The sequence below is a fragment of the Crotalus tigris genome, unplaced genomic scaffold (genome assembly GCF_016545835.1).
Source record: "Crotalus tigris isolate CLP2741 ecotype Arizona unplaced genomic scaffold, ASM1654583v1 scf7180000024401.5802323, whole genome shotgun sequence".
Lineage (NCBI taxonomy): Eukaryota > Metazoa > Chordata > Lepidosauria > Squamata > Viperidae > Crotalus > Crotalus tigris.
This window is the reverse complement of record NW_024100569.1, coordinates 1,595,001-1,612,901: the sequence shown is the minus strand read 5'-3', so window position 1 is coordinate 1,612,901 and position 17,901 is coordinate 1,595,001. Positions and strand designations below refer to the sequence as shown.

Here is a 17,901-nt window from a genome sequence, read left to right as displayed (position 1 = left end):
TGATAACTGTATTTATTAAATTTCTATATATAATTTGGTAACCCTAGAGCAATGGTGGCGAACCTATGGCACGGGTGCCAGAAGCGGCACTCAGAGCCCTCTCTGTGGGCACATCTGCCGTTGCCCCAGCCTTGCCTCTCCCCGTGACCCTCTCCCCACCAGCAGCCCCCTGGAGAGTCACCCCTGAGCATGGCCCATGCGGAGCAGCACAGCCAAGGACATGGCAGCCAGGCAGTGTAGACAAGAATCTGCCCTCATGCCCCATCATGCACAGCTGATGCTGTGGGGCACGGGCAGAGGGCGTGGCCGCCATGGCGCTGCTGGGCTGCCTGGGTGATCTGCGGCGGGCCTGGAGGTGGTGAGTGGCCCTGCGGGCAGATGGGCTAGAGGCGGGGCAGGGGGTGGAGTGGGGTGGGGCCAGTTTTTGGGCACTTGGTCTCTAAAAGGTTCGCCATCACTGCTCTAGAGAATCTACATATAATAATTTAAAGTTGGGGGGGCTTGCAGTTTCCACAATTCAAGTTTTTTTTGGAATTTCTCCCATCATATCCTATTCTGCTCCCAAAGGTTCCTAGCCATATTTACAGCTGGAAGAGACAGGAAACATTCATTGTATCATAGTTTTTTCCACAAAACAGCTTGTCAAACATAGTAATATTTATATTTATTTTTGCAGAAGAAGGACTAAGACTTTTTGTAGGTCCCGGAGGAAGCACTGCCTTTGGAAGTCATCACTTACCTAATAGGTATGTCATTAATGCAATGCATGCTCCTGTCTGTAACATAATCAGCAGTGGAAACCATATCCCAACACTTCAAGTCAGTGTTTCTCAAATTTGACAACTTTATAATGTATGGACTTCTACTCCCAGAATTCATCAATCAGACATACTGGCTGGGGAATTCTGGGAATTAAAGTCCATACATCTTAAAGTTGCCAAGGTTGAGAAACATTGATTTAATTACTATAAAGCATCAAAATCTTTCATTGTATATAGCAGAGGTCCCCAACCTTTTGGGCACCAGGGACCGGTGCCATGGATAAAGGTTTTTCCGTGGACCAGGGGGGGTGTAGTTTTGAATACTGCCTGCATCCCGAGGATGGAGCATTGCTTGTTTGTGTGGCCTGCTTGCAGACATGCTGGGGATCAGTGCCGATCCACAGACCAGGGGTTGGGAACCCTTGGTATATAGCATGAAAAAAACAACTCTTTGGGTTACACTCAAATATTGAAGAAACAGAAACATAGGGGAACATGGAACAAACGGGGAAAAAAATTATTTATAAGAAATGACACCGTTTCTCCAACTCACAAGTATAAAGGACAAACCTCCATTTTTTGGATGCATTGATTTATTTATGTTGCATTTTAAGCATTGGTTAAACTTAGTTGTAAATTGGTGGGTGGATAATAGAACCCCCTAATTCTTTAACATGGCTTCTTCTGAAAAATGAGTGTTAACATACTCCCAAAACAATCTTACCTCTTTTTTTCTCATCAGATCTAAGGTTAAAAAGTTAACTCAATTCACAATGAAATAGAAATAATTTGTATAGTCTTTTTCCACACAATGGCAAACTAATTTAAGTTCCAGTCTAGCCTACAGATCTGAGATTTCCTGTCAGTCTCCCATATGAGCTTTATTGCTTTCCCCCTTTTCTTGTTTCTAAGACTAACCTTCATGTTATGGTTAAATCAGAATAGTCCCAAAGGACCATCCGAGTTTAGATTCTAATTAATGTAACTTTGATGGAGTCCATTTTTAAAGTATACCTTGTAAAAAATAGCTAAATATCTAAGTCAGTGGTTCTCAACCTTTTTAATGCCGCGACCCCCAACCGGTCGTACGTCGAGGACTACTCAACCAGTCGTAAGTCGAGGACTACTCAACTGGTACAGCACCGTTTGCAGAATGGGACTTTTGGCGGGCTCAGCAGGGCAGAGACAGCCTGGACAATTCCTATTGCCTTTTGAAAGCCAATAGAATTAGACTCTATTCAAGAGAGTCTATTCTATTGGCTTTCAAAAGCCAATAGAATAAAAGGGAGTAGCACAACTAAGGAAAAGGGGAAAAAATGGCGGACTGCGTTGTTTGGTGACCCCCGTGAAATGGTCGTTCGACCCCAAATGGGGTCCCGACCCACAGATTGAGAACCGCTGATCTGTTGCTGTTGTTGTTGTTAATTGCGAAGTCGTGTCCGACCCATCGCGACCCCATGGACAACGTTCCTCCAGGTCTTCCTGTCCTCTACCATCTTCTGGAGTCCATTTAAATTCACACCTACTGCTTCAGTGACTCCATCCAGCCATCTCATTCTCTCTCGTCCCCTTCTTCTATTGCCCTCAATCTTTCCCAGCATTAGGCTCTTCTCCAGTGAATCCTTCCTTCTCATTAGGTGGCCAAAGTACTTGAGTTTCAACTTCAGGATCTGGCCTTCTAAGGAGCAGTCGGGGTTGATCTCTTCTAGAACTGACAGGTTTGAACGCCTTGCAGTCCAAGGGACTCGCAGGAGTCTTCTCCAGCACCATAGTTCAAAGGCCTCAATTCTTTGGCGCTCAGCCTTTCTTATGTCCAACTTTCACAGCCATACATTGCAACTGGGAAAACCATGGCCTGGACTATACGCACTTTTGTTGGCAGGGTGATGTCTCTGCTTTTTAGTATGCTGTCTAGATTTGCCATAGCTTTCCTCCCCAGGAGCAAGCATCTTTTAATTTCTTGGCTGCAGTCCCCATCTGAGGTGATCTTGGAGCCCAGAAAAATAAAATCTGTCACTACCTCCATTTCTTCCCCATCTATTTGCCAGGAATTGAGAGGGCCGGATGCCATGATTTTGGTTTTCTTAATGTTGAGTTTCAAGCCAACTTTTGCACTCTCCTTCTTCACCCGCATCAAGAGGCTCTTTAGTTCCTCTTCACTTTCTGCCATTAGAGTGGTATCATCTGCATATCTTAGGTTGTTGATATTTCTCCCGGCAATCTTAATTCCAACTTTTGATTCATCTAGCCCTGCCTTTCTCATGATGTGCTCTGCATATAAGTTAAATAGGCAGGGCGACAGTATACAGCCTTGCCGGACTCCTTTTCCAATTTTGAACCAATCAGTGGTTCCGTGTTTGGTTCTCACTGTTGCTTCTTGACCCGCATATAGGTTTCTCAAGAGACAAATGAGATGGTCTGGTACTCCCATCTCTTTAAGGAACTTGCCACAATTTGTTGTGATCCACACAATCAAAGGCTTTTGCATAGTCAATGAAGCAGAAGTAGATGTTTTTCTGGAACTCCCTAGCTTTCTCCATGATCCAGCGTATGTTGGCAATTTGATCTCTAGTTCCTCTGCCTCTTCGAAATCCTGCCTGTACTTCTGGTAGTTCTCGATCCACATACTGCTGGAGTCTAGCTTGTAGGATTTTAAGCATAACTTTACTAGCATGTGAAATGAGTGCAATGGTGCGATAGTTTGAACATTCTTTGGCATTGCCTTTCTTTGGAATTGGAATGTAAACTGACCTTTTCCAATCCTGTGGCCACTGTTGAGTTTTCCAAATTTGCTGGCAAATTGAGTGTAGCACTTTTACTGCATCGTCTTTTAAGATTTTGAATAGCTCAGCTGGAATACTGTCACCTCCACTAGCTTTGTTGTTGCTCAGATTTTCTAAGGCCCATTTCACTTCACATTCTAGGATGTCTGGTTCGAGGTCAGTGACCATCTCATTGTGGTTATCTGGGATGTTAAGCTCATTCTTGTATAGTTCTTCTGTGTAGTTTTGCCATCTCTTCTTAATCTCTTCTGCCTCTGTTAGGTCTCTGCCATTTTGGTCCTTTATCATGCCCATCTTTGCATGAAACGTTCCCTTCATATCTCCAATTTTCTTGAAGAGATCTCTGGTCCTCCCTATTCTGTTGTTTTCTTCTATTTCTTTGCACTGTTCATTTAAGAAGGCATTCTTATCTCTTCTAGCTACTCTCTGGAATTCTGCATTCAATTGGGTGTATCTTTCTCTTTCTCCTTTGCCTTTCGCTTCCCTTCTTTCCTCAGCTATTTGCAAAGCTTCCTCAGACAGCCATTTTGCTTTCTTGCATTTCTTTTTCTTTGGGATGGTTTTAGTTGCTACCTCTTGTACAATGTTGCGAACTTCCATCCATAGTTCTTCAGGCACTCTGTCTATCAGATCCAGTTCCTTAAATCTATTTGTCACCTCTACTGTATATTCAGTTCAGCAGGTCAGCGGTTCAAATCTCACCGGCTCAAGGTTGACTCAGCCTTCCATCCTTCCGGGGTAGGTAAAATGAGGACCCAGATTGTTGGGGACAATGTAAATATAATATATATATATATATATATATATATATATATATATATATATATATATATATAATATATATATATATATATACACATTGCTTACTGGTGTACACCGCTTAGAGAGTGTTTGCACTTAAAGCGGTATATAAGTCTCATAAATAAATAAATAAAATAAAATTCATCAGGAATATGATTTAGTTCATACCTGAGTGGCCTAGTGTTTTTCCCTACTTTTTTCAATTTAAGCCTAAATTTTGCAACGAGAAGCTCATGATCTGAGCCACAGTCAGCTCCTGGTCTTGTTTTTACTGACTGTATAGAGCTTCTCCATCTTTGGCTGCAGAGCACATAGTCAATCTGATTTCTATGTTGACCGTCTGGTGATGTCCATGTGTAGAGCCGTCTCTTGGGTTGTTGGAAAAGAGTGTTTGTTATGACCATCGTATTCTCTTGACAAAATTCTATTAGCCTGTGCCCTGCTTCATTTTGTACTCCAAGGCCAAACTTGCCTGTTATTCCGGTTATCTTTTGGCTTCCTACCTTAGCATTCCAATCCCCCATGATGATAAGGACATCATTTTTTGGTGTTAATTCTATAAGGTGCTGTAGGGCTTCATAGAACCGGTCAATTTCATCCTCTTCAGCACCAGTGGTTGGGGCATAGATTTGGACTACTGTGATATTGAATGGTTTGCCTTGGATTCGAATTGAGATCATTCTGTCATTTTGGGGATTGTATCCCAGTATTGCTTTTCCTATTCTTTTATTGACTATGAAGGCTACTCCATTTCTTCTGAGGGATTCTTGCCCACAGTAGTATACCTGATGGTCATCTGAGTTAAATTCACCCATTCCTGTCCATTTTAGTTCGCTGATTCCTAAGATGTCGATGTTCAGTCTTGTCATCTCTTTTTTGACTACGTCTAGCTTGCCTTGATTCATGGATCTTACATTCCAGGTTCCTATGGAGAATAAATCTTTACAGCATTGGACTTTCCTTTCACCACCAGATATATCCACAGCTGAGCGTCCTTTCGGCTTTGGCCCAGTCGCTTCATTCTTTCTGGCGCTACTAGTACTAGCCCTCTGCTCTTCCCCAGTAGCATATTGGACACCTTCCGACCTGAGGGGCTCATCTTCCAGCATCATATCTTTTTTCCTTTTAGTACTGTCCATGGGGTTTTCATGGCAAAGATACTGGAGTGGTTTGCCATTTCCTTCTCCAGTGGATCACATTTTGTCAGAACTCTCTGCTATAACCTGTCCGTCTTGGGTGGCCCTGCACGGCATAGCTTATAGCTTCATTGAGTTACGCAAGCCCCTTCGCCACGACAAGGCAGTAATCCATAAAGGGGATTACATAAAATATTCTCAATTTTCACATGGATTTATGCCAACTTCCACATGTGGAATTGTTAGCCATTATTTGCTGGACAAAAAAGGTCCACAACAAACTGTGACTTCAAATGCTTACCTTACTATTGCATCCATACTACCCAGTACATCTCTCTGGTATGAAAAAACCTTTCTGAAAATGTTTCCATTCTATCATCTGAGCACACATTGTGCTAACATTATGTCCTGGTACTTAGACATATACTGATTTTTTTTTAATGAAAACTGCAAATGTCTTGTAACTACTAAATCTCTTCTGTGTGTGAAAGCATAAAATGCTCCACAGGTAGTTCCCACTTACAAATGAGAGCTTATTTGCTAAACAACCCAGTCGTAAAGTGCAATATTACATGATCATACTGACTTAGGATTGTGGTTCCTGCAGTTGCCGTTGTTAGGCAAATCCTAAGGGTCATAGCATCTGGCAATCAGGATTACCATTTGTGACCTGCTAGCTTTTCCACTGTCTGATTATTGAAAACCAGCAGTGAAGATTGCAAATGGTGATTGATACTATGAGATCATACTTGCAAGTGGTCACTGAATGCCTGAATTACAATCACATGACTACAGAGATATTACAACCGCCACAATCATTAGGACCAATTTTCAATATTCCTTTTTCAGTGCCACTGTAACTTTTAATGGTTACTAAATGAGTGTACGTTAAGTGAGGATTTCCTGTACAAGTTCAAGCTTTCCTTTTATTTCTAACTTTTCCTCTAATCTTTCAGAGCGGGATCTGGAGCTTATGAACAAGTGGTTATAAAACGCTAGAAGAACTGGACTAAGTGGATGGATTTCCAGAACATATTTCTCAATATTATCAAGGATGAAATCTACTGAAAGTTGGCATATATGCCAGTTTAGATACTTTATACTGAAACTTTCTTCTGAAACCATTTATAAGGGCAATTTCCCATCTTTTAGCCTGCTGCTCATTTGTTGGCAGATTTGTTGATGGGAATTATTGCATTGTTCCACATGTAAGTCAAATTGGGGTGAGGTGTGTTGTTGTTTTTTGTTTTTTTTTTTGGAAAGAGGAAATTATTCTATATAATTGATCATATATTGAAATCAGTTGTCAGTGGAAAACCTTCACTAATGTTTTCTATAAGCAAATCAGAATAGGAAATAGGAAGTACTCATTCAAGGAAGGGTTTTGAGAAAGTAATACTTTTATAAACATATTAGTTTTAAAACATGACCTGCATTTCAGTATTTTGATATTCCTTGAAAATGAGTGACTAGCCCTAAATGGGATTGATATGCATATTTTATTACTGTTGAATATATAGCCAGGCAGGTGCTCTATGTATTCTTAAAACTATGAAAAAGTATAAAAAAGTATAAGGTTGTATTGACTAACATTTTAGTCTGTATTTAAATCATCATCACAGAATTGAATAAAAATTTTGAGCTCACAAGATGATTTGTAGAGAAGCTTAGAGAATATCATTTGAGAGTGCCTTCATTCTAAGGGAAAAGTAAATACAAACTATTTTATGAAGCTTTAATAATAAATAGTAAACCAACCACTATAAAGATAAGCACTTTATAAATCCATTATTTTAGTTGAATTTCTGACTTAGGCAAATGGCATAATAGCAATTCCCTTAGTTTTTGTTGCATTATGTTTGCCAGTCATGGTCCATACATGAAGGAAATACTTGCCAGATGCAGTATCACCTGTGTAAACACTTACATGGATGAATGCTTTGCTTGTAGCTCTGTCCAGTATTAAATTGCTTTTTTTCCATGTCTTCTTAAACAGAATTTATTTCAATTAGACTTACACAGAAGAAATGTCCTGGCAGAACTGTGATGCATAAATATTTGTATGAACAGTATAATTTGCCTATGCAACAATTTCAACAAAGCATTATCTGACAGCAGAAACATTGCAATTTTTTTGCTAATGGTATGAAAACTATGAATAATCTTGTTGCTTTGTAGCTGGTCTCATATCTTTTAAAAATAGAAATTGATACACCTTTAAAATAATTTTTAATAAGCTAATTATAGATATCTTGTTTAGTGTCTTTGTTTTACTGTTTTCATGGTATCACTGATTCTTTTTGAAAAAAATATGAGTTATTTTTAGTTAAATGAAGGTTTTTTTATGTTTGAAATACTTTTTTTATAATTGTCATAGCTTTTTTCTTGAAGTCACATATGTGAACTCTTAAAATAATATTTCTTTACTGGTATGGTACCCAACAGTGTTCTATTATGTTTCAGCTTGTTCTAACTTGACTTTAAGTGGATCTTTTAGTTGCTGTTAAAATAATGGAAAGGGAATGCACAAAGTTTATTTTGAAATACACTTTAATCTACTTTGAACTTTGTAGTAGTGTGGTTAAGTAAAACATACCTAAGATAGTGCTTGAATTTATTGAGGAATGATCTTTGTCCTGGAAAATAACTGATTTAAAGAAATAGCAAATTGGTATGAGAATGCACAGGTTAAAATAAGTGACAGGGTCACACATAGTACTCATGAGAAATTATCACTTTCAACTTAATATTCCATGGTGAATATAATTTGTAGAGTCAAATGCAACATTAGTCCATATAAAGATATCTAATTTTGTTCCTTTTAGAACTAGTTCAGAGGGAATTTCTCTCTTGCATTCAACATGTTGGTGGTAGCTCTTTTTATTCCATATGCTCATTCTATGTATTCTTCTGTGTAAAGTTTGAACAAATATCATGCACTTTTATTAATTGTATTATTTTAATGAAGTGATTCCAGTACCATCTGAGACATGGGAAATGATCTTCATATTTATATGGCATTAAACTTGTGTAAACTGTATACTGACATGCTAATATTTTTATTAAAATCAACATTTTTATCATAAAATATTTCATTGTAAAGTGAACTTACAAATTCAATAAAATTTGTCTTCAACTTTTATTCTTTTTTTAAATAATCATCACATAGAGATTTAAATACTTTTGTGCATTACTTTTTTCCACTACAATAAGAATTAATTCCAAAGAGAGCATGTTACCTTTCTGAAAATAGCACGCAGAAAGTGAAAACATTTTTTAAATTGAACCTCATTGTTAGTTTTTTTTAAAGCCACTACCATCACCCTATCTCAGTCACCTGCCAAATAATTTGAGCCAATTATTTTCCTTAGAATGTAAATTCTATTCAAGGTATTCCGTTCTTTCTGTTGGAACTCTTTGTTAAATCCCTCGTGCTGAAAATAATACTGATCATATATTAGTAATTCACTTATTTGCTAAATGTAGCAAAAATTGGTATAAAAAAGATTTTGATGCAATCAATGATTTTATTTAATTTTTCCTGTAAAACGCATAAGTTAAAGGCAAGTTGGTTTATCTAGTCACATTCCCTTCTGTTTTCTCATGAATATTGGTTTTTCTAATGTACCGGTTTAAATTAAAAACCAGAGTTGAACAGTCCTTAAGTGTATGCATTTCGGGGGGGGGGGGAGGAAGAATGACAAAGTATCAAGGCAACACAATGCAAACTCCATCCCTTTTAGTACCTCCTTTGCAATGTTCCATGCGTGTACATAAAAGATGGAACTTACATCGCATCACATAACTGACAAACTGAAGGCAGGAGAAGAAGCAACGGATGGAAACTAATCAAGGAGAGAAGCAACCTAGAATTAAGGAGAAACTTCCTGACAGTTAGAACAATCAACCAGTGGAACAACCTGCCTCCAAAAGCAGTGAATGCTCCAACACTGGAAGTTTTTAAGAAGAGACTGGACAGCCATTTGTCTGAAATGGTATAGGGCAGGGGGTTGGACTAGATGACCTCCAAGGTCCCTTCCAACCTAATTATTATTATAAATATTCAGATTCCTCTGAGAGACCCTCAGCTAATGAAATATCTTAGCCCCAACGATGAAGTATTTTAGTAAAGAATTAAATAGTGTTAAATAGAGCTTGGCACTAAAAGATGCCAAGAAACGTGTTTCTGTTAATACATTAACCTAGTTGACCAACTTTTTTAAAAAAGCCACAGCTATAAAGCCAAATACTGTGTGAGGGTTATTATTTTATAGTGCAGGATGGACAATTCATTTGTAAGAAATTTTGGAGGTAAGATAGCTCCTCCCAGTGCTTATACTGATATCAGTCAATACAAGTACAAATACCTGTTTGATACTGTCTGACCAAGTTTTGTACTATAGACTCCATTTCAGGGTGTAAGGTCTGAGGGTGTGGGTATTTGTAACTGTAGGGTCTATTGATCATGTTTATCATGGCTGATTTCATTGACTATATGGAACTGTAAACGCAGTAAATGTTTGCAGGGATTGATGCTTGGATACTTTAACGATAGTACTATGTATATCTAGGGAAAATCACCCTAAGCTTTTAAATATTTAAAAAGATCATCCACTTCCTACTGTCTCTTTTAGGTAAGACTCACCTGAAAATGATTAAAATGCTATTGGAATAAATGATCTGAATCTGTTCCTCTCCACTTTGCACTCCTGGTCATTGGAGTGAGGAAGCACTAATTGTCCTGATGTCTTTTATGAGAGGAGTCTGGGAAAGACTGATCTGTCTGCTCCTTTTACTTTCTTGATTGCTTCTGGGTGATATGCAGCACAGAATTAAGGATTTGATGGTACAGATTCCAGAGATTCTGATGTTCTTATTTGTGCATTTTATACAGAATCGAACTTAATGTTTGCCGAGTCTAGTTTTCTACTAGATTTATGATTGCCACATTTATATGTCATATGCCATCAAGAGATTCTTGACACAGCTTTTTATGAGTCACATATATTTTGCATGCTATCTTTCTTTAGTTTGAGCATTTTTATTCTATAATATTTTAAAATGTTGTATGCCGCCCCGAATGACTTTAGTGTAAGATAGCCAGTTATACAAATATAAATAAATAAAACCTTATGTTTTACCTGTAAAAATAGTCATTAAATAAACTGTTATAGGAAATTTCCCTTGAAACCATGCTAAAATGTCCACTCTTCTCAGGGATAAAGGGGAAGGAGAAAGAGTGGATAAAATCAGCATTATTGTCTAGTACAGTGTCACACACTTAGCAATTTTAATGTATGTGGACTTCCAAGTGCCAAAATTCCACAGCCAGCATGGGAATTCTGAGAGTCAAACTCAAAACAACTTAAAGTTGCGAAGAGTGAAAAACAGTAGTAGTATTTAGGAAAGCATGTCAGTGCTATTTGTGGAAGAAGGTAATAGAACTGTTCACTGCCACATGGGAAAAGTAGCATCAACATTTATGCACTTCACCACTGCTGGGAATCTCAGCAATATTTCAATACTGTAATTATAGAAAAAATCATACTTGTCAACAGAATGTACAGAGAGCAGCCTTTATGAAGAGATGGGAATGAAGATATTGTAACTGAAGGAAAATATTAGATATAAACCAGTTTAATGACATCAAGGTGAGGACTGCATTTTACCACTAACAATGTTTTAGTTTTAGAACATCCATCACAAAAAAGAATCAGTTTTTGTCATTCCTGCAATGATAGAATTTGAAGGCAAAATTGAAACTATCTGTATAGTAAATCAGGTAGGCAACCTTGGCTCTTTTATGACTCGTGGACTTCAACTCCCAGCTGACTCAGGAATTCTGGGAGTTGAAGTCCATGAGTCATAAAAGAGCCAAGGTTGCCTACCCCTGGCTTAGTTATTCCCTCAAACTATCTGTATTGTTATTCCCAGTAGCAAATCAAATCACTATGCTTACTTGTTATTTTCAGAAACACACAAATGTAATTGGCAAGTTATTATTTTGTAGCACAGAAACATTTAAGACATTTGGAGAAAATGTTCAAAAGCATAATATATGATACACGGCGGTTATTTAATAAGTACTTAATGCTTACCATACTTCAGTATTAATAGCAAATACTTCATTTTATTTAGGATATACTACTGTAATGATCTTTTGTACAGTAATCTCTGTATTTTACTACAAAACTCCTTAAATTTTACTTTTTCCAGTATTAAAATTAGGAAAATCAATTTTTAAACTTTTGTTTCAATAACTTTTTTTTTTTGCTTTGTGATTAGGCATCTTTTCACATGCATTTGAACTGATTCTGAGTTATGTAGTAAAACACATGGATGAGTAAACACTCTCGCTCTACTTCCAATTATTTGAAAAGTATTGCTTACTTGGGTTTGAAATTTTTATTTTTTGCTACACTTTTAAAGGAGGATTTCCCCCCCCCCTCCCATAAGTGCTACCTAGAATAACATTACTTCATCCACTTTGTGGGCAACAGCCTCTTGGGAACAAGCTACCTTCCTCAGGTGAAAAACAAAACCAAGTGCCATTCTTGGGCACTAAGACGTTACTCAACCATCTATAATCCAATTTAATGTGAAAATGTAATATCTGATTATGGTATTTAAGTCCATTTTTAAACCAGCAATTACCAGTATTTCAACTATTGACTACTCCGTGAAAGGAACGTTTCTTTTTTAATTATTATCATCATTCTGTTGTTCATCTTCACATTCCATCTCAATCATCACTGCAGAACCATCGTGGCTTAGTGGAATTTTGCCAGTTATGAGCTTACTGAGTTTTTCAAAGGTTCCACAAAGTTGATTCACTTTGGAAAAAGAAAAGATTTTTCCAAGAGGTACATAGATAATATTTCCCCCGGCCGTTGGCTGCATAATTTTACTATCGGCTTCAGAGAAAGGAAAATCATCCATATACATCTGGAAACTAGATTGCTGAAACTGGGACTCTGTTCCAATAAGACTGCTGCACTGCTTTTTACATTCAGATTTTCTATAGTCCAGTTGTTTCCTTGCAATTATCTCTGCTGCTCGAAAAACTTCATTGACTACTGCATTCTGCAAATACTTTTCATCTTTAAGGCTTGGATATATGACTTTGAAAACCTATCTCAAGAAAAAACAAAATTCAAAACATTTATATAGCACATCAAATGTTTAAAGCCTTTACATATTTAGCTTTTATATAAACTATACTCAACTTTATGGCAAGTTTACAATACATCAGAATGAAGTTAAAACAACTAATTATAATTTTCTATGTAGACGCCTCTCCCACTTTAGATGCACAATAGGTACAACTCCTTCCTGAGAGTTCTTCAATGGATGGAAAAACATGAAAGAATACACTGAGTCTTCCTTTTTTAGTGTCTACCATACCACAATTTAGATTCAGAACCTGACTCTGATAACATTGCTCCAGTTGAGCCTGTGAATTGTCAGCCTCAGGAATCATCAAGCCATGATTCATCTGAGGTTGATCAACCATGGGTATCTCTTGATCAGTTAGAGCTGTCAGATGATGTTACAACCTCCAATTCTCAGCAACAACACTTACGCACCAATGCTACTCAACAAGGTTCCTCATTAGGCAAAGGGCCAGGACAAAATAATTGGTGGCAACTGCCTGCAGGTAGATTTATGTAGCCACTTTGCCTTTAGCCTTCATTGGGATCAATCGTTCAGAATTCCAGCTCATGATTCTTCTTCCTGTTATTTCCTTATTCTTGAATCCTTATTCCAATTGCCATTTGGTGACTGAACTATTTTCTAAAAAAAATATCAAATATACTGAGGATCCAAAAAGATTGGAATTCCTGACTTAGTGACAAATTACTTGTGATCACAAATGGGAAACTGCCTGATCTGACAGGAGGTCTTTGTTGCTGTTTGGGAGGCTCACAACAAGGGGTTCGGTATCAAAACCTCTCACATAAGGGCATTCAGATCAAACTGATCTAAGCTAGAAGAAATTAAACGTCTTTGAACAGAAACAATAAATGCAATTCAGAAGGATTATATTGATTCCAATAGTTTGCTCTATGTGTTCCAGTTACAGTCCAGTTTGGTTACAGTCCAGTTTGCTATGGCAGTGCACTTTTCAGTAACTCTGTGAGCATCAACAGCTGATTGCCCCTCTATTGCAGAAAGTGGTCTCTGAAACTGATGATGAAACATCAAATGCAATCCACTGCACAAGGCAAAATCATGATAAATAACAGAAGTCTGGAAAAATCATAAAATCTGAACACGAGAAACTTGAACAACAGGCATGAAAGCCCAGACAACATATGCTCAGAACAAATAAAAAAAATCTAGCAATATACAAAGCAGTATATCTTACCTGAAATTTTGCACAAATTATAAGCTTATTATAGTCCATTGATAAAGTAAATCTTATTAAACATGAAACTTATTTCTAAGCAAGTGTATACAGTATGTAGCACTATTAACATACAAGATATAATTGTTTCATCGAGTAGATTTCTTCTCATTTTTTTTTACATATTTTACATATAATTTGGGTCTTGGGAACCATCTCACATTTACAATTATTGTAATGTCCTGAAGACACGATTGTGATCTTTGACCTTCCGAGTCGCTTCAGATATGCAAAATCAATGGGGAAAGCCAGATTCGCTTAACAACCACATGATTTACTGAACAACCATGATGATTTGTTTAATGGCCTTGGCAAAAAATGGTTGTAAAATTAGGTGCATCATGTGATGCCTTGCTTAATGACTGTGCTAATTAATTTTCCAATCCCAATTTAGGTCATAATTTGAGGACTACCTGTATTGGTAGTAATCTCATTATATCCAAATATTTTGGTTTAAATTATCTAAGAATAACAGTAGTTCTTAAACTCCAGTTGACATATCTGAAAGATTTTCCATCCTCTTGCTTCAAGACATATTTACTTGGAAGACAACCTGAAATCAATTGAACTTCTTTTCCAGTAGCTATTTTAACATTTACAGCTACCGTGATCTAAAGTGCATTTGATATTAGAGGCAGAAGCCCAGTATTTTGATTATTATAATATATCTTTCCAAAATAGTTCCTTCATATCAAAACTGCCCCACCTTACAGAAGCAAAAGATTTACCTACAGTTTTATAAACTCTTCTCTGATATTCTTCAAATCTCTCAGGCTTGACATTTCTTAGGTTTTTTCTTACAAACACTCCAATTTGTGTACAAAATCCAACATCCTTCCCATGAGGTGGTGCTCCTACTCCAGTAAACTCTACTGTGTAATCATAACGAGCAGCAACATCTACAGCCCTAAATTTATGAGGAAAGAAGTTTAAAGAGGTTTATTCTAACAAACAAGCATGTCACACATTCCAATCTTCTGTCTACTTTTACATGTTTACAGTATGGAAATATCTTAGCTGCAACAAGAGAGCAAAAACAGCCCAATAGAAGAAATAATTTTAATTACTTAGAGTGTCACAACAATACATGCTTATGAAAACAGGTCAAGAAAGAAAGAAGGAAGAGTAACGCTTTCTGGTGGGAAGAGCACTCTATTTCTCCTTTTCCATTATCACTGTTGTGGGAATGTACCTGATATAGCAGTAAAGCATACATCAGTGACTAGTGAAAATAAAGCTACCATTTCACCATGCTTTCCATATGCAAAGCCGGTAATCAAAAAAAATTGTCTCCCTGGTTTTTCAGTGCCTCTTTTTCGGGGTTTGCTTGTTTTTTGACAACATATTTGGAAGCAAATAGGGCTGATGTCAACAACTCTTAATTCTGTAACCTCAAAAACAGAAAGGTAGCAACTTCCAGAAAGTGGTTATCCCTTCTTCATACTATTAAACATGCAGCAAACAGCTCAAACCACAACCTCAACAGGATAGTGAACAGGCTTTCACAGATAAAAAGAGAATTTTGGAGGTATGATGAATCTAGGAGGTATGATGAAGCTAAAGTAATTCAAGACCCATGAGATGGTATTTATGAATATTACTAGACAAACCCTTTTCAAGATAATTTCATTTATTTCTATGAGAAAGGTTAAGATGATAAATTGCACTTTTGTACATGTCTTTTAAAATCTGGGTTCCCGCAAATATATAAAATAGGTGTGATTGACCTGTTATATCATCTTCCACTTACTTTCCAATCATTGGGGTTATTGCTAAATCAACCAGATATGATAACCCTAAATACAAAACACTGTCATTCCTGTGGTTATTTTTTACTGTCACCATTTCAAAAATGGCGGCAGTAAAATATGAGATTGGTCTGATTTAACTTTCATTATTTCCTGCCTCATTTCTAGTCCCAGTTCAAAGTACTGGTGGCAACATACAAACTACATTATCTTGTGGGACTAAATTATTTGAAGAATTTTATTCCCACACATTCCTACTCATACACTTGTCATCTTTAGGGAAGGTAGCACTTCCCGACTGTAGTGAAAAATCCCTAAGTATCTACTATCTCTCTCTCTCTTCTAGCCCTGGGCCAGGGGTAGGCAACCTTGGCTCTTTTATGACTCATGGACTTCAACTCCCAGAATTCCTGAGCCAGCATGGCTTTCTATTTCTTTCTATTTCTCCCAAGCCTTTTACAATATTTAAAATTAATGTATTGCAAAACAAGTTTAATGAATTTCACTGCTGTTGGGCTTTGATGGTTTGTATTTTTACTAGTATTGTTTTAATGCCCTTTTTCATATCTGATTTTAAAGCAGTGCAAGCCTGGTTAGCATATACATTTTTAAAATAAAATAAATTAAAATCAAGGAAGAAAAGATAACCTTCATACATTCAGAATTATAGTGGCTATTTAAAGCAATGGTTTGTTTTATCGCATCTTAGTTTTACATTAAAATATTCAACTTTGTTCTTTATTCTTTCAACATAAAACATATCCAGGATTGAAGGAACTTACCAGTTCTGAAATTGTGTTCGATTCCATTCAAATTTATGATCTGGATGTCTAAATAACGATACAATTGGAAGTAAACAATTGAATTCTGAGTTTGGTGTGCTAATTATGATCATGGCTGGAGACATGAAACCAAACACTACTTCTGGAAATTTCTCAAGCTCTTTTGCCTCTAGGTGTTCTATTCTGTAAGTACAAAGTTGTAAAAAGGATCTTTTTACTTCTCAGATCAAGTGAATATATTTACTTCAATAATATCACAGGACTTCAATGCAATGGCTATAATTAATTGAGGAAGAGAACAGAATTGACCGCCGATATTCAAACTTTGGACACAGATGGAAAATCAATAGCACAGGAACAAAACCAGAATAGGATAGAGAGTATCACTTTCCCGTTTGACCTAAATCACAAATTAACTTTAATATACTGTACTGCCAGTATAAAAATTGGGTTTTTGTACTTCTTTTACTTCCAGGTCATATTGTCTAAGAAATTAGAAAAATGAGAGAAGACATTCCTTATTTATGAGACTTTGATAAGAACCAGGAAATAGAAACTTATAAACATCCTAGATCAGAGGTCTACAACCTTTTTGGTTTAGCGGCCCAGAAAGGGAGGCAGGCACCACTACGTGCGCATGCACAAATGGGCTGTACACGAATGCATGCACACACGCAAATGGCCGCACATGAGCACATGCGCACGTGCAAACAGGGCTGCATGGGTTCTGCAAATGGGTCAGCACTAGCACTGGTGGGACACTATGGGTGGCACTAGTGCCAGTAGGACGCTCTGGGGAAGGGTGGCGCTAGCACTGGCAGGATTCTCGGAGCGGCACTAGTGCCAGTTGAACGCTCGGGGGCAGTGCTAGTGCCGGTATGACACTCGGGCAGGGTGGGCGCTAGTGCCAGCAGGATGCTCGGGGCAGTGCTAGTGCTGGTGGGATGCTCGGGGGCGGGGCAGCGCTAGCGCCAGTGGGATGCACGAGTGGGGTGAATGCACACACTTGTGCATGTGCACTGGCCATCCCTTCATGCAGTCCAGTGGCCAAGCAACCATGGCCCAGTAGTGGGCCGCAGCCCTCAGGTTGGGGACCCCTGTCCTAGATAACCCATGATACTTTGAATCATTCTTTCAGAGATATTTCTTCACTAGTTTCCTTAATATCTCCAACAATGGTAGAACTTCTAATGTTCTACCTTCACTGGAAAAGGCAGGATACATTAAAAGATGTAGCTGAAAACAGCCTATATTGAACTGCATAGCACAGTCAAACATCAGCACAGGAAATGGTATATGACATTTTGCATTATATTATAAACTGTATTATTATAATTTTGATGTCATAAAAGGTTTTATAAAATTTCCCCAATTTCAATTCCACAAGAGCCATGGGTCCTGGATTTTGGACACATTCTGTAAGTCAGCCCATCTGACGTATCTTGGAGAAAAAACTGTTGCCTTATGATACACTGTCTCAGTC

At 37.6% G+C, this 17,901-nt stretch overlaps 2 protein-coding genes across 6 annotated transcripts in view; one reads left to right on the top strand and one right to left on the bottom strand.

Annotated features, from left to right (window-relative positions):
- The window catches only part of FAM102B (family with sequence similarity 102 member B), a 32,121-nt gene extending 23,504 nt beyond the window's left edge, over positions 1 to 8,617 (top strand). Inside the window, exons 10-11 of the mRNA XM_039329644.1 lie at positions 677 to 746; positions 6,438 to 8,617. Of these exons, the coding sequence (XP_039185578.1) occupies positions 677 to 746; positions 6,438 to 6,480 (113 nt within the window). The 3' untranslated portion in view covers positions 6,481 to 8,617. The remainder of the gene's footprint in view (positions 1 to 676; positions 747 to 6,437) is intronic.
- Positions 8,618 to 11,100: 2,483 nt separating this feature from the next.
- The window catches only part of HENMT1 (HEN methyltransferase 1), a 16,394-nt gene continuing 9,593 nt past the window's right edge, over positions 11,101 to 17,901 (bottom strand). For all 5 annotated transcript variants that reach the window (XM_039329642.1, XM_039329638.1, XM_039329640.1 and 2 more), the window contains 3 exons: positions 16,419 to 16,601; positions 14,621 to 14,795; positions 11,101 to 12,612 (listed from right to left, as the gene is read on the bottom strand). In XM_039329642.1, the coding sequence (XP_039185576.1) occupies positions 12,181 to 12,612; positions 14,621 to 14,795; positions 16,419 to 16,601 (790 nt within the window). In that variant the 3' untranslated portion in view covers positions 11,101 to 12,180. The remainder of the gene's footprint in view (positions 12,613 to 14,620; positions 14,796 to 16,418; positions 16,602 to 17,901) is intronic.